This window comes from Thermobia domestica, chromosome 3 (assembly GCF_964235325.1).
Source record: "Thermobia domestica chromosome 3, izTheDome1.hap1.1, whole genome shotgun sequence".
In the NCBI taxonomy this organism is placed as follows: domain Eukaryota; kingdom Metazoa; phylum Arthropoda; class Insecta; order Zygentoma; family Lepismatidae; genus Thermobia; species Thermobia domestica.
In genome coordinates, this window is record NC_137456.1 from 61,775,283 (window position 1) to 61,798,979 (window position 23,697).

Here is a 23,697-nt window from a genome sequence, read left to right on the forward strand (position 1 = left end):
AAGGGTAATCTTAATTAACTTAGAGACATAGAAAACAGAAACATCTTGTTTATATATATATATATATATATATATATATATATAGATAGATAGATAGATAGATAGATATAGATATATAGCAAGAAAGAAATTAAGAGACAAATTATGTTGTCTACCTTTTCATTCAGTCATTAAACGTATCAAAATAGTTATCTATCCTTCCAAAATATTTATTTTCAGGTGCTGTAATAAGTTATCTTAAAAAAAAAAGAATCCCTTAATTGGATTGTATTAAATTGTGTTTATCCATAGTTTAAATTGTGTAATTCAGAACTATCACTGTGCTATTCTTAACAATAATTTCAAAATTCAGAGGTTTAATAAAGCAATTTAAATAAGTTCTGTACAATATTTCAAAGCTGCAATTTACATTGCTGAGATTAATTTCATATAATTTTTATAGTAATTTATGTAGTACTTAATACATTTAATAAATAAGTTAATTATTTTTATTAAGTATTTATGAAAATATTACAAGTTTTATAGTAGAATGTGTAGACCTATATTATCATTAAAATAATTGTAAAATGCATCAACAATAATATAAATACTTTATCATACAAGTTGAGTCCATTTCACATCCTCTACATAAATATGACATAAATAACTACACGTGTCGCTCAGTATACTTATATTTGTGGCAAGATGTTTGTCTCACATTACATTGCCTTGTTTCTTTCTGTAGGAGTTGCTTTGTCTGACTCACCGATTGGATTGGCTGCATATCTCATGGAGAAATTTTCTACATGGACCAATCAAACATGGAAAAACTTACCGGATGGAGGATTGACACAAAAATATTCATTGGAGGGTCTGTTGGACAACGTTATGATTTACTGGGTTACCAATTCCATCACTACGGCCATGCGACTATACAGTGAGACGCTGAACCACAAATACATCACATATAGTTTAGACAAGTAAGAGAAAATGTAGAGAATAATACTTGCATTAAATTATAAATTTTAATCGGTTGTACACTGCTAGTTCTCCAAGTTGGATTTCTATTCCTTTCAGTGGAAAAAGATATTTGACCCAAGCAGGAGACAGTTATCATTAATTGACAAAAAGGTGAAATCTTGTTCGAGCTGACCAGCCTGAACCATCTTTAGTCCTTTCAAACAAATGACAGAGTAACGGACATTTCTTACTCCACTTCTTTTACCAAAATATATATCTTCGACCTAGAAAGTCAAGTGATTAATTTCAAATAAGATGAAGTAATAGTAAATATTACGGAAGTATTAAGTATTAATAAACAACCAACTACCACTAGGTAATCTACTATAGATATTACATCTGATTAGTACGAGGGGTATCGGAAAATTTTAATTATCTCCTAGAAATTATTGGGTGATTTTTTTATATAACTTGACCTGTATAAACATTGCACCTTACTTATATATCAGTTACTCTCCTTACAGATGGCACTAGTTGTCAGTATGGTACAAGATAAAGGTAGAATATCGTAGCGTGATTAAGTTTCTGCGTTTGAAGGGATACAATCCCGACATATTTATGATGAATAAAGCTTGTGTATGGTGGTGGTTGTTCATCCTATGACATTCTCGTGAGATGGAAGTGGAATTTCAAAACAAGTCACATGCTCCTTACAGATGACCTAAGACCTGGACATCTATCAGTCACAGACACCGCCGTCACAGTGAGGGAAATCGAAGAGCTGATCCTGGAAAGACCGATGAATAACCATCTATAACATCATCTAGCAAAATGGACTCAGTTATGGTAGTTTGTGGAAAATAATTCATGAAGAATTGCACGCATGTTGGTTTCCGCGTTTGGTGACTCCTATTTGGAGACATACGGCGTGATATGTCGAGTCACTTGTATCTTTTGGAGCAAGATGAGGATGACTTTTTCCCGTCTGATAACTATAGATGAATGATGGATCTACCTATATGATTCTGAGACAAAAGAGATGAGCAAGGAGTGGAAACATTCATCCTTATCTTCCCCAAAAAAGGCAAAAGTGCTAAAGTCTGCTAGTAAGGTCATACTTTTGATTTTAGGGACTGTTGTGGGATCATCCTTACAGACTATCTTCAGAAGGATAATACTATTACTAGCAAATACTACTTCTCACTTCTGAGGAAGTTACCAGATGCTGTTAAGCAAAAACATTGTGTATACTCAGGAAAGAAATATGCCTCCTTGGGGACAATGCACATGCTCATGCATCCCATGCTGCTAGATGAAATATTACCCCACCTGCCCTATTCTCCTCATCTGGCACCAATTGACTTCTTCATGTTGCCACCGCCTTTGGCGCGGGAGACCCGGGTTCGATTCCCGGCGGGAGCTCATGTGGTTCGGATTCCGCGTTAATCAGTAGGTCCACGTCTCATATAGCCTCGCTGCTGAACGGGACGATAAACTCAAAATCAACTCAACTCATGTTGCCACTGATGAAGAGTCCATTTCAGTGTCGTCATTTTGATAAATTACGTCATAATGGAGGTGGAACAACGATTTTACATGCAGTTTTGCAGAGTTCTATAATGACGGCCTTTGGCAGACCAAAAAACTGTGAGGTAAATGTGTAACACTGCACGTAGACTAGATAATGATGTCGAGAAAGGGCATAAAACTCGACATTCTGTCTCTATTAGTTCATAGTGATAATTAAAACTGTCCGATACCTTTTCGTATCTGTTTACTTTTAGAACTTCATTCGTATTTATCTCTACAAATCAAGTTATCACGCAAACAAGCATATGGTTTCCACTTATAACAATAAAATCCATTGGTAGTGATAATGACGAACTTCAGCGAGCGGAGCTCTTTAGCTCCATTTTAACATATTTCCCCCTCAATATTTCCCATTATATGTGTGCAGTCTTAACTAAATTTATCATATCGTTAGAAATCACGAAATGAAAGGATTTCAGGCCGAAAAAATTTCGTTCGAGCGCGCCCGTGAGAAATGGCGGCACAAAATCTGTGGAAGGACAAATCGCCATGCCAGCTGAATCCGAAAATTCTCACATGATAAAATACCTCGTGAAAAAAAGGAAAAATGCCAAAAGAATTTTTTTGAAAACACATTGTCAAAACTAAAGGACTCTGGAACTTCGTATACAATGGCCAAAAAATGGGCCCACTTATTTCAAAGGCGAGAGAGAGCTGTGAAGATGACTCCAGTCCAGGGCGTCCTGTGGGGGTAGTCATTGAAGGAAACATCGCAAAAGTCGAAAATTTAGTTCTGGTCAACCGAAGAACAAAATTGTGGCAGATAGCGGAAGAGTTGCAGTTTAGTAAAAAACGGGTCGGAGAAAATAAAATTCGCGCGCTGGGTTTGCGAAAATGTTTACGTCGCTCGACAAGCAACGACGACTAAATAGTAGTATTTATTTTAATTAGCCGGAGACAATCTCGACGAAATTTGCGCCCGAAACTGTAAATGAGACTTGGATTCGTCAATCTGATCCGAATTTGAAACAGGAGTTTATTCAGTGGATTAAAAAAGAAGAAAAACCACCAAAGAAATTCAAGAATCAAAACTCGGCTTCAAAGCTTATGGCGACTGCTTTTTGGGATTGCGAAGTTATTTTACTGATCGATAATCTGCCAACGGAGACTACGATAGTAGTCAATATTACGCATATTTATTGCTTCAAGTTCGTAGGCAGTCTTATAGGAACGACAGGGAAACTCAGGCGCGGAGGCTGTTTTTGAGGTACGCTTTAAAAAATACGTCATATAGCCATCCTACAGCCCAAACCTGGCCCCGAGCGACTATTTTCTTTTTTCCAATATGGAAAAGGAGTTACGAGGCCGGAAATTTGATGATGGAAACGAATTCAAGGCGCCCGTAGAAAACCATTTTAAAAGCAAAGAAAGAACTATTTCTTTCATGGTATTAAAGCTCTATGTTCCCGATGTGAAAAATGCAATTCACTAGAGGGAGATTATATGGAGATTTTTTAAAATTGCAACTTTCTTTTAATTTAATGACTTAGGCCGCGAACCTATCAGCTGCTCCTTATATGCTATGACGTTCAGGTATGTTAATCTAGGTTCCAACAACAGGAAATTGCATGATATGCTAAGGAAATTTAACATTTCATCGCGTATCTTTTATATTTGTGGTTGCAGTATACCTTATTTAAGTTACGAATGTGCCAATCGAGTTATTACTAGTATATTATAGGAGCAATCGTTTGGCTTTAGGGTTGGTATTAAAAAGAATACTTTAAAATGTTATCTACTACAAAGTCTAACATGTGTTAAACATTTTAATGTTAAAAAAAAATCTCTTTTTTTCTAGCATTCCTACTTATGTACCTACAGTCTGTTCCAATTATCCGAACGAAATGCTGAACATGCCAGAATCATTTCTTCGTCATAAGTATTATAATTTGTTAAGAGTCAACAGCATGCCCAGAGGAGGACATTTTGCAGCATTTGAAGAGCCAGATTTATTTGCAGAAGATTTGTGGGAGAGTGTTGCTTTAATAGAGAAATCATTAGTAAAAGAAAGAACTCCATAAATATTTTTATGTTATTTTCAAAGTTGCGCAAGAATTAAGTACAAGACTGAATAAAAATATGTTATATGTGATTTCTGTGATAACACAAAGAAGGAATGTGAAAGTTATTTCGCTTTCAAAAAATAAAATCTACTGTTGAGTTGTTTCGAATAAAATAAAATATCTTCAAGTCGTTGCATTTATAACCTTGTTAAAGAATTCTCAGGGATTATTCTCAATCACAGTAAACCAACTTTACTTCCGTAACTGGTGTGAATTGTTTAACATACACAATGCATGATTGTACTATAAGTTCTTGCTATTCCTGTAATCTCTTTTGTATGTGTTTTTAAACATTGTAAATTGAAAAAAATATAGAAATATCCTACTTCATAGAATCATCTTGAAAACAGCAAAAAAGCAAACGTCACTGACTATTTATGTTTTTAGAAACATCATTTTATATTTTTACTAGCATATATTATCCGCTTCGCTGCGTTGAAATGAAAATTTAAATGCACAACTCCATATCTCATGTGTTTAGTACCCGTGAAATATGCTGTTTTCGTTTTTAATGGCATCGATTTAAACAGCTCCGGAAGATCATTGATCATCTCAGCGACCCCGAAAACCATGTATCCGACACTAATATTGGTCATTTTCGATCATTTTATTATCTACCCCTCTCCCCAAGTTGCGGGGCTGAATTTGATTTTAAACGGGATCGGAAGTGTCACCGGTTCATCGCAGCGACCCCGGAAACTATGGATTCGACACTAATATGGGTTATTTTCGATCATTTTATTATCTACCCCTCTCCCAAGTTGCGGGGCTGAATTTGATTTTAAACGGGGGGGGGGGCTCAGTGGTAGAGCGTTTACCTCCGGTGCTTGGGGTCCCTGGTTCGATTCCAGCTCGCGCCGTGTGGACTTTGTGGTGGACAAACACCGTGCTTGTGGGTTTTCTCGGGGTTCTCCCGTTTTCTCCCACTTTATTCATTCCACCATTTCACTCATTTCTCATTATCACCGTCTCCTTTAGCCTAACCGGCATAACCGTGGGGCGTTAAACTTAAAGATTTCATTTCATTTTTGATTTCAAACGGGATCGGAAGTGTCACCCGTCATCTCAGCGACCCCGGAAACTATCGATTCGACACTTATATGGGTTATTTCTGATCAGTTTTATGTATTTTTCTTTCCCCCTCCCCCAAGATGCGGGGCTGAATTTGGATTTAAACAGCATAGGAAGTGTCACTGTTTATCAGGGCGACCCCAAGAACTATAGATTCAACACCAATATCGGTCATGTTTGATCATATATGTATATATATAACTCCTCATGGCATCGGAAGTGTCACCGTTCAGCTCAGCGACCACAAAAAATTTGGATTCAGCACTAATATCGGTAATATTTTTTAAATATCTTCCTCCCCCTCCCCCAAATTGCAAGGTTGAATTTGAATTTAAACGGGATCGAAAGTATCATTGTTCACTGTTCATCTAAGCGACCCCAAAAAACATAAATTCGACACTGATAGTGGCATTTTCGATGATTTATATATATATATATATATATATATATATATATATATATATATATATATATATATATATATTCCCCTCCCCCAAGTGGCGGGATTGATTTTGGATTTAAACCGGATCGGAAATGTCATTGATCATCTGAATGATCCCGAAAAGTAGACACTAATATTGGTCATTTTCCATCATTATTATATAAAGCTACCCTCCCCCTCCTCCGTGAAGTGGCACACTGCATCAAAATTGTCGCTGTTAATCTCAGCTCCTCCTAAAACTATGGATTCGACACTAATATTAGTAAGTTTCGATCATTTTTAAATGTTTATCTTCCTCCCCTTTGTTGTACCCTCCTCCTTCCCAACTATCAGGGCTGAACTTGGATTGAAACAACATCAGAAGTATCACTGTTTCTCTCATCAACCTCGAAAACTATGGATTCAGCACTAATATCGATCATTTTTGATCATTTTTAAATTTCTCTCCCCCTCCCCTACGTTACATCGTCAAAGTGAATAGCCTAAAGTAATCCCTGCCCCTAAACTCATGTATGTTGAAAATTTGATTGAGATCGGTCTGGTAGTTCAAGAGTGATGAAGTCACAAAGGCAGTCATTTTTTTTATTATTATTATTATTTTTTTTACATATATCTTCCCCCTTCCCTAGGTTGACTCGTCAAAGTGAAACGACAGAAAACACCCGAGGTCCGACCCTCATATATGTTGAAAATTTGATGGAGATTGGTTGGGTGGTTCAAATCACTATTATTAGGTTTTATTAGTTTTTATTTATACGTCCCCCTCTCCCTCCTCCTCCCCTATAATCTACCGTTAAAGTGAAATAACAAAAATGTTTCTAGATCCAAACCTCATGTATCTTGAAAATTTCACTGAGATCGGTCGGATAGTTCAAGAGTTATTAAGCTACAAAAATAGTCACTTTCAGTCTTATATAAATTCATTTTCATATATATATATATATATATATATATATATATATATATATATATATATATATATATATATATATATATATATATATCCCCTCTTTCTCCTCCCCTAAGTTGCTTCGTCAAATTTAAATCATAAAAACGATCCCAGGCCTGAGCCTCATCTATGTTGAAAATTTGATAAAGATCGGTCGAGTGGTTCAGGAGTTATTAAGTTTTATTTACTTTTTATACCTCCTCTCCCTCCCCCACCCTCAGTTATACCATCAAAGTGAATAGTCTGAAACCAGCCCAGCCTTGAATCTCATCCGTGTTACAAATTTGATCGAGATCGGTCGCGCGGTTCAGGAGATTTAGAGTCATAAACATAGTGATTTTCAATTTTATATATATATGGAGATTTCAAGAAACTTGTTTGAAGCTCTTTATCCATAAACCTATTATACGAAAACTAACTTTTTTTTATGTCAAAAGTTTGAAAACTGAATTATGACGCATAAACTGTAGGTTTTGTATTAGATATGATATGAGTATAGGTGGAATCTGGAAATTTGTTACATGGAGGCTCTTTGACACATGGAGTACGAATATTGTTTCTTCATGTGCGAGAGTGCAACGTAGCTCCTATAAAGGAAGGAGGCACTTGACTTATTGGATGTGCATTGTAACAGAGTATAGTTTATAATAAATAATATATTGAATTTTTTTTGAAAACTCAGCCTCGATGGAGGGGGGAGGATATAAATGATCTAAAATTTTACTATATAGCCTACTTGTACAACTGGATAACTTGCTTATGTCCAGTTAAACTCCTAATCAATGACCTCCCGCGTGGCTATAGGGTTAGCTTAACGCGGCTTTGATAAGAGAAACCTGGGTTCGATCCAGAGAGGGAGCCCATATGGTTTGGATCCCACGTCTCATATAGCCTTGGTGCTAACAGGGAGCTAAAATCAAATCCAACCAATAACCAACACTAAACAGTTATTTAAAAAAGTGGAAAAGTGATTTTATGAGCCGTTATCTTTACTGAAAAAAACTATTTTGTAAATTCTGGTTATTTTTAGTATAATTATTATTTTTAGTGTTATCACTTAGTTAACTTTCTATTTTTCAATTCCCCCCTCCCGAAATTCTACCACTCAGAAGAGGAAAATTTTTCTTTTAACCTCTGGACGTAGAGGCAAGCAGGTTGATATTGCGAGCTCCTTGCTGCATAGACTATGATTTTTTTTTTTTTTTTTTTTTTTGCGTGTCTGAACTATACAGAAGAAATGGAAGCTGTATGTCGTAAATAACAACTTTCGTAAGATTTTTGGAGCTGCTTTACGCGATGATGTATTTACTTCATGGTGGGATACGCTTACTGTAAATACAAAATCAAATGTATATACCATCAAATTTAAGTTACAAAAATATAATTTACCGGGTACAAAAATACGTTCTTTTATAACCGTACTTAGATTAAGACTTCACATTTGCTGGTGCAGTGGTATCTTCGTGTACGCTTTGCTCCGGTGATATGTGCTCCTTTTCTTTCGCTGCTGCACTTCTACATTTTTCAAAATCTGAAATGTATATTAAAATGAATTTCACATTACACTATACACATACATTGAAAACAACTACAGAAAAAATAAACATATTTGCGTCTGTCAGTGTAAAGCAAGGTATGTGAAATTTTTGTGAAAATTTAATTTTATTATACTATATATTGCAAACCTTATGTGTCAGCGCAAAACAGAGATATGTACGCTTATAGACTAATGTTTAAAACTTAAGGACGAGATAGATAAAGTAACATAAAATACTGTATAGTCTATGAAATGAATGAAAGTCCAGCTGCATGTTGCTAGAGGTCTCCGATATGTACACAGGAAGCAAGAGGTTTTATGGCGTGACGTTAGCATAACCATAGCGCCGAATGGATTTACTCTCCAAAACAAGGTAGGTGAATGAAAGGGATGAAGCAATGTAGTATGTCTCTCAGAGAGGTGTTAAGCTGCATTGTGCTGCTTTTACTTAAAACAAGATGTCCAGGAGACACCATTTTGATCATTTCAGACGGAGAAGAATCATTGGGAAACTGGAAGAAGGGAAAGTGTGACGAGTGTCGCCGTCAGCATGGAGAGCGTTCCGAACCACAGGTAATGCTGTGCGAAGGAGAGATGGTGGTCGACCACGGTCTATTTCAGCAGCGGAGAAACGTTAAATTGCGCATCAAGCACGAAGGTACCGAAGTTAAACAGTTGCTTAAGTTGTAAACACATTCAACAGGACCGCAAAGCGCCCAATCTCACGCTCCACATGGCACATCGACTACATGAGGGCGGTATATACGCCCGACCTTCATTACGTTGTGTTCCATTGACAGCCGAACATTGGCGGCACCGGTTGTGGTGGTGCTAAGAACATCAGGGCTTGAACAAGAAAAAATGGGGTCGCATTCTTTTCTCGGATAAGAGCAAATTGTGTCTAAGTACATTCTCGACGTACACTCATCTGGTGAGATGTGGGAACACGCAGATTTTTGAACGCAATACACTCATCGATCATCGTTATTGTAACACTGTAGTCCTTGCCTACATATGTCTTTCTAGAGATGCAGTCGACCGCAACTTCATCCTTCTGGGTGAGAATGAGCTACCGCATCGAATAGCTCAGGGTTGGAGCTCTTGAAACGAGCGGATATTCGGAGAATGAACTCATTTGCCTGTTCTTTCGTCTTGAATCCCACAATCAAGTTTGGGATCGTATGAGGAGATGTTTTACAGCATTTCCAGATGTACCATGGATCTTCCAGCGTTTCTCCAAAGTGCTGGAATACAAATGGAATTCCATACCACAATATGTCATTACCAGCCTTGTGGCAGCGTGGGAGAACATTGCAGCAGAGCATGCGTCCGTGTTGTTCATGGTGATTACTTATCCTTATAAGCACCATTTTCTCCTTTTGTAATGTCAGGAGTCATCATGAGTCGCAGTGCTTTCAGTGAAAGTTATTGACTCTATATAAAAGTGCCATTTGTTCCTTCTAATCACATGTTCCTGTTATTTCCTGTATTATACTGTAGACTACTTTTTATGTATAAGCCAAGTTCTATTGCTCCATACCACTAGGAAGAGACCCAGTATACCAAACATACTTTCGCCATTAAGTTTTATTAGTTGGTTAAGCCGCTCGAAACATGATTTTTTGAGATGGTAAGACTCGAATATCCTTGCTCGATTCTCTGGCTTCTTTTTCTTATTATACACAACTGGAGTGAGAATATCATTTTTTCCAAATGCTGATACTGAGATAATTCGAGTTTTCCTCATTTTCTTAAGTCGTTAAAGATAGACAACTTAGTATTTGGATATTACCCTATTCGACCATTATCTTTTGATAATACGAGTATATGTATAACTCATTTGTGTGACATGTGTATACACTTTCTATTAATATGTGAATCACTATACTGGCTCAGTTTTCTTTAGAATTTTTACTAATTTATTTTTGAGTTTGACATTTTGTCTTCCACATAACGGAAAAATACAGAAGATTATCGGACTTTTAACATTATAGAACCTACAGACTGTTAGGAAGGAAAATGGTATAGTAAACTCTGTCTATCAAGTCCACGTTACTTATATCCTAAAATTTAGCTCTTTACCTTAAAAAGGGATCTTGCCATGTTATAATCTTTATCATATCATTGCAATTCATTTACGAGCGGCAAAATTAAACTATTCAGAGTTTGAAAATGACAAACATAATACAATCATTTTGTCTCAGCTTTCTTTTTCTTTAATAAGCCATTGTGTTTCTAATTCATTCAAATCTATTGCTACTCTCTGTAGAATTTTATGAACAATGGCAGAAACTCGAATCTAAAGTAATTATGTGGGGCCGCGGTGGCTCAGTGGTAGAGCGTTCACCTCTGGTGCTTGGGGTCTCGGGTTCAAACCCTGCTCCCGCCAAGTGAACTTTGTGGTGGACAAACACCGTGTGCGTGGGTTTTCTCGGGGTTCTTCCGTTTCCTCCCACTTTCTTCATTCCACCATTTCATTCATCTCTCATGATCACCGTCTCCTTTAGCCTAACCGGTATAACTGTGGGACGTAAAACTCAAAAAATTTCATTTCTAAAGTAATTATACTGGCTGTCTTTAGAGATATATATCAACATCGCAAGAGATATATATCAAAAGCTGATAATACTTCCCACACATCAATTAAGAGCGAGGCTACAAGTAGAGAAGTGTATGTTGATTGTAAAACTCAAATTTCTGTATTTCCTAACGATTTTTTTAAATCCTCCATCGGAGACAGAAATTTTGTTAAGTGGATAATAATTTTGTTTTGCAAATAATTTTCATATTTGAACAACTCATTAAGATGTCATAAGGAATATCGTTATAACTAATACATTGGAACTAATGTTCTTTTCGTCTGATAGTACTGCTTTGTAAAATAGGCTAGAGTATTGAAATTTGAAAACATGAATAATTTTCCACAAATCTAAAAGTAACTTTCAAGTAATGCCTTATGTAAATACATAAATAATACCTGTAGAGAGACGAGATTGGGTTCTTTTTATGAAATAAATGTGAACTTGTTTCAAGTACGACAATGTATGATTTCCTTACCTTTCATAATACGGTCTCGTTTCACCTTTTGTTTATGAACAAAACAAGAAGTAACTATTGTGAAACCAACTAGTAAAACCTGAAACGGAGAAAAAGAGCATAATATTAGCTATTGAACAAGAATTATGCTACATGAACAAGATTTTAAAGAAATATTCTTACTCATAGTGTCTTCAGTTGTTTTGAGATTGTGGGCTTGTTTATGAAATATAAGAAAATTGTCTTTGATCTGCAATTGAAGGAAACGAAAAGAAAACCTGTTCTATTGCATTAAAAGTACTCAGTTTCCATATATTTCCAATATAGTTTTGGAACATTTGCACTTAAAATTAACGCATGTTATACTTGATCTATTTCAAGTCCTCTGCCACCACTGACAGGCCACTAATGGTGCAAGTAGAGGCGCTTTCATGCAGCAAAATTCCCTTCTAACCTCTTTGTGAAATAGCAGTGTTCCTTAGCTATCTATCTATTTGAATGCTAGGTTTATATGTTTGTGGTCAAGAAAAGTTTATATGTTTGTGTCCAATTGTTTTGACAATGATATCTCGGAAACCACAAGCGCTAGAAAGATGCCGCTTTCACCGATCGATTGCAAATTTTGTGTAACTGTTCAGTTCTAATTGAATATTAAAAAAAAATTGCCGTTATTTCTTTATTACATTTTTGGTGGTACACTGGAAGTATTGAAATTTTAAAAAAGTAAAGCTTCATATCCTACGAGTTATACATTCCAACACTATACATTTGTACACGGGGCTAGTATATCTCCATGGGCGTCTCTGGCGGGGAGGACGAGGGGGACGCGTCCCCCCCAATATTTTGAAGTACAAAATATTCCATATTTTATTCTAATTTAATTTATTTACTAACGACAGTATTTGGAATATAATATTCAAGCTGTGAAACCATTATAACAGAGTTCGGAGTTCTCAGGGGTCCGGGAAAGTAACAAATGGAATCAAAGATAATACATAGCTTGGGTTAAGTAGTACCATTTAAGTAGCTTTTTTATTTCCCCCCAAAAATTTACATGCCAGAGACGCCAGTGTATATCTCTCTGGAGTAGAGTTGAGTGGATTTTAACGTTCCTTTCAGCAGCGAGGCTATATGAGATGGGACCTACTAATTAACGTGAAATCCGAACCACATGAGCTCCCGCCGGGGATCAAAGCCGTGTCTCCCACTCCAAAGGCGGCGTACGCTAACCGTTTAGCCACGAAGGAGCTCCAATGATAATGAAAAATGAAGGATAACAATTTCTTCAGTCTAAGATGAATCTTTATTGTTTGGATTGTTTTGCCCAATGAACACCATATATCACTGACATTATAATTAATTGTGTGCTCGATATAATTCTATTATAATGAATTGGACTGTATGCAGTATGTATTTGCTTAGTGCATATAAGAAGAAAGAAAATAGTGAACATACATGAATTAGAAACTCCAACTGGAAGTAGGCTCAAATGTTGCAAACGGTGTGAGATATTGAAAAAATCTCCCCTTTAAGGTACCCCTTGCCGATTTTTACCAAGACGTCCTTCACTTGTGTCTGTAAAGGAACATGTACAGATGTTGTGAGGAATGACAAGGAGACTCATGCTCATATGTGAATGATGCGCTATGTAGAGAGCGCAGGTTCAGCTAGTTCACTAATTATTTTTTTTCATAATCTATAGTATTTAATCTCTATGTTCTAACCAGTTACTTTTCCTGTTTATTTAGATCTCATATTGTTCTCTGTTCTACTTTTTCCATTGCTTATTCAGTACTTTTGAGTTCAACTTAACTAATATTCCTGTTTTTCTTATATTATTAGGTAGAGTGCCCATATGTCTGTGTGAACAGTTTAAGTTTCTAATAAAACAATTGATAAAGTTTTTCGCCTTAACTATTTTTACTAACACTCATAACATTCATAAAATACGATTTCTTCTTCAATGTTATTTGGTCATTCATACTTTTTTCTATCTTATTCATACTTTTTATGTCACTGCCCTAGTTTGGTTAATAATCTTTATTCTTGGTCAACTAAACTCATTTCCATCTGTGATATCGTTTTGTTCTCTACAAGAATTTTGCTGTCTATTTAGAATTTATATTTTTATTTAGAGAAAATATTTACATGCACACACAAATGCAAATGGTGAAGTTCATGTAGAAATTAAAGTTGACTAAATATAGAAAAAAAATGAAATGAAATCTTTGAGTTTTACGTCCCATGGTTATGCCTGTTAGGCTAAAGGAGACGGTGATGATGAGTAATGTATGAAGTGGTGGAATGAAGAAAGTGGGAGGAAATGGGAGAACCCCGAGAAAACCCACACACATGGTGTTTGTCCACCACAAAGTTCACGTGGCGGGGCTGGGATCGAACCCCGGACCCCAAGCACCAGAGGCGAACGCTCTACCACTGAGCCAATGCGGCCCCTGACTAAATATAGAAAATCACTAGCCGAAATGCGGAAAATTGGGCTCTCGATTAATATTAATATGAATAAAAATAATTGTAAATACATTTTTTCTATCTCACGCTAATCGGCGCTTCGTCTGGGAAAGTAAATCCAACTCCACCCTCTCACAACTAATAGCAGATAATGTAACTTTGCTTCTGTTCAGATACGATGCGAGTACCTGACACTCCATAAAATATGTCCTTTCTTGAAATTTGTTTTCGAATTAATATTGCAAAATTTTGCTTTGTAGAGTCAATTAAAAGTCTGGGAACCACTCACCATTTTATTATAAAAATTGTCTTATAAAATTTACAAAATTCTTGTAAATAATACAAAGTTTATAAAGTATTTTCCAGTGTGGATACACAATTTCAGCACACGAAAAGTGGCTTCACATTCAAAAGGTAGAATGTCCTAGCCCACAGCGACGTCGGACGATGATTCAAAGGATGCCTCTCTTATTCATCGCAGTTTCAGCAGATTGTGTAGTTAAGGATTACCCTTTTGCTCATTGCAGCCTTTCGAGTAGGTAGTTATAGGAGTACCCTTTTGTCCATAGCGGCTTCTGGACTTGGGATTAAGGAAATCTCCGTAACGTAAGGCAGTCTTGGAAGATAGTTTAGGAAGGTTAGCGATCAGCGCTGGAACTGATGCTTATGTCCACTTGAGGTCCTCTTTTATGAATGTCCTCTGAAGAGGAGGTCTGTGAGCAGAGAGTCGTCCGTCTTCGGTTTAATTTCCGAATAGGGGGGCGCGGTGGCTCAGTGGTAGAGCGTTCACCTCTGGTGCTTGGGGTCCCGGGTTCGATCCCAGCCCCCGCCAAGTGAACTTTGTGGTGGACAAACACCGTGCTCGTGGGTTTTCTCGGGGTTCTCCCGTTTCCTCCCACTTTCTTCATTCCACCATTTCACTCATCTCTCATCATCACCGTCTCCTTTAGCCTAACCGGCATAACCGTGGGACGTAAAACTTAAAGATTTCATTTCATTTAATTTCCGAATAAACATCGTGTCTTCCTGGTATCCTCTTTTCATCGTCTGCTGGTGATTATGCTTTAAACACAATAACACGTGTTTATAGTTGAAGCGTGTGTTTATAGTAGTTGCTTACACGTGAGGATATGAAACCTTACAATATCAATTTTCAAACTTAAGAGATTTCCATCTTTGCATTTCAAAATATGAAATATGAAGTGCAGTTTTGTTCATTGAAAAGTAATTACGGATGAAAAGCTTTATATAAGCGACTTCTACAGAATTCGACTAGGAAGAGCGTACTGTAGTTCAGTGATAGCTATAGATTAAAATAATACCACCATGTTCTTTTCGTAATTCGTAATGTTAATAGAGATTTCTCTTACCTCGAATACTGATGATAGTACTACAGTCAATCCAACTATTCGTGCATTATGAATGAACATTTGTGTAATTTTCTGCCAACATCCCTCAGTATATTTTGCTTTATAACGGTTTCGGTTGACATAACAAGAGTCAGGAAGGCCAGTTTGATTGTCCCCGAGAACATACCACTGATTTGGATATTCTATACCACAACATTCAGCCTACAATAAAAAGTATAAAATATCATTATAAATCTACCATACTTGCATCCTTTATATACAGCAGTGAATATTGATCGCTTTCGTTGATTCTGTGTTGAATATGCCGAAACATGGTGGCTAATGGCACTGGCAAAAAAGCAAAGCTCCTCGCTACTACTACGGGGAAAGTATACTACGATTTTACTTATTGAGAAGTTAAAATCAGATATGTAAGAATTAAAATTAAGCATTATATACATTATACATTGCTTAATACTAAATGTATTTTAACACTTTCGATCCTAAGCCCGAGTCAGACTCGGGTTGTCTGTTTATTCCAAAATGCCGGAGCCTGACTTCAACTCGTTTTTTACATAATAATCCATATCAGTGACCACGGCTAGTACTTTCGTACTAGATGAGTACCTTTTATAATATTTTAGTGTTCTAGTACGTTCGCCAACAAATCTAGTACTTTTCTCCTCCTGTTCATAAATACATTTGGGAGAGAAAAAGGAATCGCATGAAGAATTGGCAATGTACGAAAATTTTACTGTTTCTGGTATTTTTTCCTTTTTTTTAAACGCGGGTATTTACAAGAGCGGAAGTGGGACATAGGTGCCATCCGGTCACCTTCTCCAACTACTAAATGACCACAGTAAATAATTTTACATATTTGGTGATCCGTTTAAACAGTAGGCTATTAAGGAATTAAAACTCGATTTTCTCAATAAACCCATTTTATATTTCCTGTTTTCTTCCGACATCCTCTATATTTATCATACTTGGGTTACGTTAGTGGTTTTACAGTGAGTTCTAATGCGACAATTAAGCAGAGATTTCCGCAGGAGTTTTAGTTTGGGAGCATACAGTCAAAATTGGGAGGGTGTAAGTGGTTTTCACGGTTTATATCGAATGTTGACTGTAAAAAAAATGTTGGGGGATCTTTCAAGAGTGTGGGGATCACTCCCCAACCACAGGGGAGGGGAGTTGCTAGAAATGTTCTAATAAGATATTAATATCGTAACATGGTATAAATAGGGTGAAACAAGAGCAGATAAAATTCTAGTACTTTTTCCTCCAGACCTAGTACTTTTTTCTGCATAGGTTAATACGAAATATTTTTGCTGGGTGGTCACACTGGCCCCTATGTAACTTATTATGGGTTGCATTCGGTTGTCGGTCATGTTAAACCAAAGATGCAAATAGCCACTCGCCCGGGGCGAGTTGTTCATCGGTGCGGGCGAGTATTTAATATCATACCGAAGATAAGTAAATTATTTCTATTGTGGGATGTAGGCTAGCAGCTTTGTTCTTGGGCGAGTAAAATTTTGTTCCTCATTTGCATCCCTGTTAAATACTTACTGAGACCAGTGGCGGATCTAGGCCTGAGCCGGGGGCCTAGGTCCCCAGTTTTTTTATTGACAATAATTTAAGCTATTATTTATATATTTTTGAAAGTTTATAGTAAACTCATTATATACCTATCGTAGTCTGGGTTCTGTGTGTCCGCCACCGGTTTATACCTTTTAGATCCACCCCTGACTGAGACTCAGTCCTTGAAGAAATCCTATTCACCTGACATCCAGCGAAGAGTAAACGAACTTTTGCAGGTTGATTGCTGTGATCAACTTTCTGCGTTTGACTGCGGCACCTTCGATAAAATGGTGAAATATTTTGTTTCGAAAACTATTTCATTTTACAGAAGTTTTCCCGCAGATTTTCCCTTATTGCACACCATTGTCACTCCTCACACTTCAAAGCCGAGGGAGTATTATTTTTCTATTGTAAAAATTTTTGTTCATTGTTCAAAAAGCACATATTTCAAACAGCAGTGTAGTGAACTACCCCTTCTTGACATCATCAAATTACATATTCGTAATAAAATCCAAAATCCAAAAGTGTGTTTACGATGTTTTAGTGCGTCTATTATTATTTAGCAATGAACTATATATATATATATATATATATATATATATATATATATATATATATATATATATATATATATATATATATATATATATATATATATATACAGTGAGTGTAAAAAGTATTCATACACGCAATATTTTTGTAAAAAATGTGATTTTGTCCCGCTTCCATGATATGTAGATCTAACTCACTGGGCAATTGAAAAAAGCTGTTCCGGGAAGGAAGACTTGGGGGAAGTATAAACAACAAATGCTATTTTGACCTTTCTCTACAGGGACAAAAATGGAAAAGTCTGAAAATTCATGTGCAAAAAGTATTCATACAGTACCACAACTCTCACAGGAATACCTCACTCTCCGTGTACAGAAAGGAATGACAGGCCTATAAAGGCACTCTAATTTGTTCTACATTCCCGTGGAGTGCATTCAAGTTTATAACATTATCGCGGAGTTTGGAAGTGCTGAAGTATGGGGCATAAGGGTCGTGAAACTACAGAAGAGGAACGAAGAATTATAATTCGTCTGCATAACCAGTGTAAGTCACTTTCTGAAATCACAAGCATTGTTGGTAAGCGTAGAGGGACTATTTTCTTAGTATTATTGATAGAATGGGACAGAGAAAAACGTTGAAAAATGCACATAGAACAGGTCGTCCAGTGAAATTAAATACATGTTGTCAGTCATTGATAGTTCGAAAAATCAAAAATCATTTGGGTCTGAGTGTGTCAGAGCTTGCAAGTGAGCTTCATAATGAAGTTAAAGTGCATGTCTTACATTCTACGATTCGCGGTTACTTGAGAAAGCGTGGCTTTCATGGTCGGGTAGCCCGAAGAAAATATTTCGTGAGCGAAGTCAATAGGAAGAAAAGGTTAACATTTGCCAAAGAACACCGATATACACCACAATAATTCTGGAATCGTGAGATATTTACGAATGAAAGCAAATTCAACATGTTTGCATCGGATGGACGAACCATGGTGTAAAGGCAAAAGAATACAGAGTTTCGAAAACAAAACCTGAAACCTAGAGTGAAACATGGTGGTGGTTCTATCATGGTTTGGGGGTGTATGAGTGCATCTGGTGTAGGGTCCTTGCACTCTATAGATGATATTATGAACCCATTATCTGTACACTGTTATATTAAAATCGAATCTCCATTCATCTGCTGTCCAAATGGGCATTAGACAAAACTTCATATTCATGCAGGACAAAGATCCAAAGCATTCCGCTTTAAACACGCGCCTTTGGATCTTGTACAATACGCCAAAGTACATGCTAGCACCTCCCCAATCCTCCTACACTAATCCCATTGAGCATCTATGGGACTACCTTGACAAACAGATTAGAAAACGACCGATTTAGAATAAACAAGACTTGCAAAATGCTCTGCAAGAGGAATGGCAGAAAATCCCCTTATCAAAGACCAAGATTTTGGGAATGTCAATGGCAAATCGTATTAAAGCTATTAAAGCAACTAAAGGATCTCCTACGAAGTACTAAAGTGGCCCAATCTGACCAAAACAAAGGCACTAAGTGAAATGTATGAATACTTTTTGTTGGTTGATATTTCTTTCTTTTCACTAACTTTTTGAATTTCCTGCACGAATAGTAGCTTCCTTTTCAGCTACAGTCCTAATTTGTTTCACATCAGTGTATTTTCGTGTTATATTTCCTACACTTGAAGAAATAAAATACAAATTTTCAGTTCAAGTGGTGTTTTCTCACCGTGATAAGTTATATGTTACCATTTTCTGAGGTGTATGAATACTTTTTACATTCACTGTATATATATATATATATATATATATATATATATATATATATATATATATATATATATATATATATGTATATATATATATTAAAAAAGGCCTAGAAACCCCAGGATACTGGAATAAACAAGGCCAGATTAGCCCAGGATTGATAGTGTTATTATACAAATTTAATATGTAGTATAGCCTACATACGTAGCATACGTAATATGTACTGTAGTATAAATATCTTGGGAAGAAAACGAATTGAGATTACGTAAATATATCTGGACATGTATTTATCAACTAATTTAGAGTAAGCAGGCAGTTCTCATCCATGTTACCCTCCAGGGCCAAATTAACACACTCTTGCACATGCTTTCGAAACCGCCTCTCCCCTCCCCGCCATAAAGTGCCGTCGTTGTATTGTAAATTAAAACGACCAAGTTGTCGTCGAGAATGATTACACGGGTCTGCAACCAAAAAGCTGTTTGCATAAGTGTAGCTGATTTTTACGCTTCTTGGTGCAACGAAGTCGAAAATTACCCCCGTTTCTCCCTGAGACGTCAAGTTTTTGCACAATCGAAATGTAACGTGGACAAACTGGTAGCTGGAAATCGCCGAATCGTAAATGCATCACATGAAAATAAAAACGAACATGGAAGATTAAATGTATTTGTGTTCTCCGAAACATGAAAATACATGTATATTGGTCCAGATGGGGATCACTGACACATATCGTAATGTGTCATGAATGAGAGTACGAGATTGCAAAGAAAAATAAACAAAATAAATCTGTTCTTAAACGAACTTAGTAAGATTATATCTTAGATTTGTAAAACGTTGGTAGTAGTTCTGGCTACACTGATTGTTGCTTAAATACTACGAGTGCTCGAGTACACGGGGTTTTGTTGACCCTGATATTAGAAAACTCATATCCGACAAAGACTTCATCAGTTCAATGACTCCAACTCAAAAAGAGGCTTTGGTTGCCTGTACTGTGGTCATCAAAACGTTTTTGGGAAACCGAAAGGACCCACAGTACAAGGAAATGGTGGGAAAAATATTGCACGCACTTCGAAAGCTTGGTTGCTCTATGAGCTTGAAAGTCCATTTTCTCAGCTCCCACCTTGACTACTTTCCTGACAATGTGGGAGCAGTGAGTGGAGAGCAGGGGGAGTGTTTCCATCAATATTTCAAAGAAATGGAACTACCGTACCAGAGGAACTGGAGTGTTACGATGATAGCATACTACTGCTGGATGTTGTTTAGGGATCTTCCGGCAGCCATCTACAAAAGGACAAGCTACAAACGAAGTTTGATCTTTAAAAAATACGATTTCACAAGCAATCTGATTGACGGTGGTATTACTTTTTTTTGTCTTCTCGTGTGTGAGTGTTTCTGTACATTAATTTGTGTTACGCTGTTAATGGTGTTTCTGTAAATCGCATATTTGCGTTCATATTTTTGTTCAACAATGACCACCCGTTTGTTCGAAACCCAGACATCCCAGGACGAAACGGTTGTCATTCCTGGATTCAGCGCACTCCAACACATACGAATCAATTAACTAAACCGAAACAGCTTAGCTTTGTTTTATTTTTCCAGACCTGTGTTACAGCATTCAGTCGAGAACACACAAAATCTTATTATTTAATACATGATTATACTTCGGTGGCTCAGTGGTAGAGCGTTCACCTCTGGTGCATAGTATCCTTGATTCGATCCCAGCTTGCACCAAGTAAACTTTGTAGTGGACAAACACCGTGTGCGTGGGTTTCCTCGGCGATCTTCCGTTTCCTCCTCCTTTTTTCATTCCACCATTTCATTCATTTCTCATCATCACCGTTTCCTTTAGCCTAGCCGGCATAATCGTTGGACGCAAAACTTACCTAAAGATTTCACTTTCAGGAACATATGGGAAAATGATACTACACAATCAAAACTAATTCAACACAATGGCTCTGTCTAACCTAACTTGTGTTCAATATTGATATATGCATGCTGCTTCTTCAACTTTATCGGCATTTGGAGTAAATCACTAAATAGCCCAGGAAATGAAAGAAAAAAATCCATGATTGTCGGAAATAATTCGAGACAAGCTGAATTTGTGCCAGTTGTTAGGACCCAACTAGAGATACATTTTCCCAAAAGTCCCCATCCCTTCCCCTTTGCTTTCCCGTCCACCCCCTTTAACATCCAATTTCCAAGAATTTCGATTTTCACTCGTATCTCCGTGATTATTAATCTGATTTTCAAACTCTTTTTACACTTCTCTTCCTTGAACTACGATCTAGAAAAAGTTATTCTAAACAATGTTCGCTAGGTCTAATACTTCAAGAAATATTCGTAGAAATATGTAAAATTTTACATTTTTATGTTCTTTCTTCGTTTTCTTTTCATATTTTGTGTATTCGATAATTTGTAGAAAAGCTTGAAATAAAAGTTGTAGAGCGCTTCTTTAGCTTTAAAACGATCTTTATATTAATATGCTTAGAGGTATGGGAACGTGTAAAAGGGCACCTTAAGAGAACGAAGTGCGTGCTCACTACTACCACTCACACTGGTACCGGACAGTCGCTCCTTGCGAATTGTTTAGTCGACTTTAATATGTCAACATAATAGTGGAATCTTTTGTATGGTTTGCATCGTAAATGGTGTTTTCTTATTTTGATCCCGTTTGTGCCCATTAGGACAATCTATTCTTAATTAATAGTTTTACTAAGATAAAATTTTTGGTAAGTAGCTAGTATAGATTTTGGACATACCTTTTACTTAATTGTAACTTTTAAGTTAAAATCTCTTATTTATTCGATGTTCCAAGTCTATTTAATTTAATCCTTTTTAAATATATATATATATATATATATATACCCTGAATTCTTGAAAACATGCCAGTTGTCAGAGCTATATACGAAGGTCAAAATAGTATATTTCACAAAAGTAAATGTACCAATTAGTTTTTTGCATCTAAACTCAACTTTGTGAATTAAATTACGTCTCCTCACTATGAAATTTTATTGCTACTATGGAAGCTTTGGACTATTTTAATTTATCAAAAGTAATACGCAGAAAATTTAATGTGTTTTAATTTATCGAGTCAATTCGCATTTTAAAAAGGGACCAGAGTTACTTCCGTGAAGTTTCGAGAGTACAAACAGTTTTCTGATTCTATGTTCTGTATTATTGCCGTTCACTAATAATAATATAATAATAATTATATATATATATATATATATATATATATATATATATATATATATATATATATATATAATACTATAAGTAAATAGATACCGGAAAAATGAACCTAGGTACATACTACGTAGCGGTGCACAGAAGGAACTACTTCTCGTGGTGGATTTAGTACTTAGAGGTGTCCTTTTGGGGGCAGCATGTAAAGTTTTAAATCTACGTGTAATGGTATCCAGTAAGCCATCAATGACATTCTATATCAGATGGTACTATTTCTCACAGACTGTTTAAGATAATTGTACTTTTATTTGCGAGTCTGAGAGCCCATTTCTTCATCCAGATGCGGGCATTGTCGGTCCACAGTAGAGTTTAAACTCGATTTTCCTCCAGCTGGAGGATGAGGGAGCAATAGCTTTTCCTTATGACTTAGTATTACGTCATCCATGAATGGCATAGCGTCCAGCGTCCAATTTGCCTATTTCCAATAAGGATATCAATCTATCTTGCAATAACCTCGATGTATTTAGCGGCATTGATGTCCCTATTGCCAAAAGTAAGGTTGCTAGGAGCACCTTTCCAAATTTCATTCCACACTATAAGTGTTACGCAACTGTATTTCACCACAGGATGGTAGAATAGTGATAAATGGTGGTCTACCTACTGCTATCCGAAAATTTGTAAAATCGACTTTCATTGGAGAATGTAACGTGATTCCAAAAGTATTGTATTTTCTTATCCATGGCGGTGGCCCAATTTTGTATTCATTATTTGTGTTGTTGTAAGCATAGGTTTTTTTTTTCGACTCGTCGGTATGTTCCTGGAATAAGTAAATACCGCTAAACAGTTACGGCATTGATATGTCTACCTTGAATTCGCTTACACTCGAACATTTGAATATCTGGGTCCGTGCATTCTCAACGTTTGAATTTTCAGGATCAATGACGCTGATCCCAGATCATCCGACCTTGAGCCTATGTATTCTTTTTCCCCCGTATATAATGCACTATAATCCTGTTAAAAGTTGGGTGCGCTGACTTCTGCCATACTCTTATTTCCAAATTATGCAACCTCGAATTTAAACTTCTTAAACTTCTCACTGCCACGTTCGCGCGACATGGTAGTCACACCGGCACATCCGCCATACTTATTGGCCGTTACCATACGACCCGCT

General features: G+C 36.5%; 2 protein-coding genes across 5 annotated transcripts in view; one reads left to right on the forward strand and one right to left on the reverse strand.

Annotated features, from left to right (window-relative positions):
• Positions 1-4,719, forward strand: part of LOC145680436 (juvenile hormone epoxide hydrolase 1-like) — a 31,662-nt gene extending 26,943 nt beyond the window's left edge. For all 3 annotated transcript variants that reach the window (XM_081750966.1, XM_081750964.1, XM_081750965.1), the window contains exons 5-6: positions 725-959; positions 4,328-4,719. In XM_081750966.1, coding sequence (XP_081607092.1) covers positions 725-959; positions 4,328-4,550 — 458 coding nt within the window. In that variant the 3' untranslated portion in view covers positions 4,551-4,719. The remainder of the gene's footprint in view (positions 1-724; positions 960-4,327) is intronic.
• The window catches only part of LOC145680437 (uncharacterized), a 32,976-nt gene continuing 10,237 nt past the window's right edge, over positions 959-23,697 (reverse strand). The window contains exons 4-7 of one of the 2 annotated variants that reach the window (XM_081750968.1): positions 15,467-15,667; positions 11,649-11,727; positions 8,477-8,585; positions 959-1,223 (exon numbers count right to left, since the gene is read on the reverse strand). In XM_081750968.1, the coding sequence (XP_081607094.1) occupies positions 8,482-8,585; positions 11,649-11,727; positions 15,467-15,667 (384 nt within the window). In that variant the 3' untranslated portion in view covers positions 959-1,223; positions 8,477-8,481. Of the gene's footprint in view, positions 1,224-8,443; positions 8,586-11,648; positions 11,728-15,466; positions 15,668-23,697 lie in introns of both variants that reach the window. The other variant, XM_081750967.1, reaches the window with a different exon arrangement.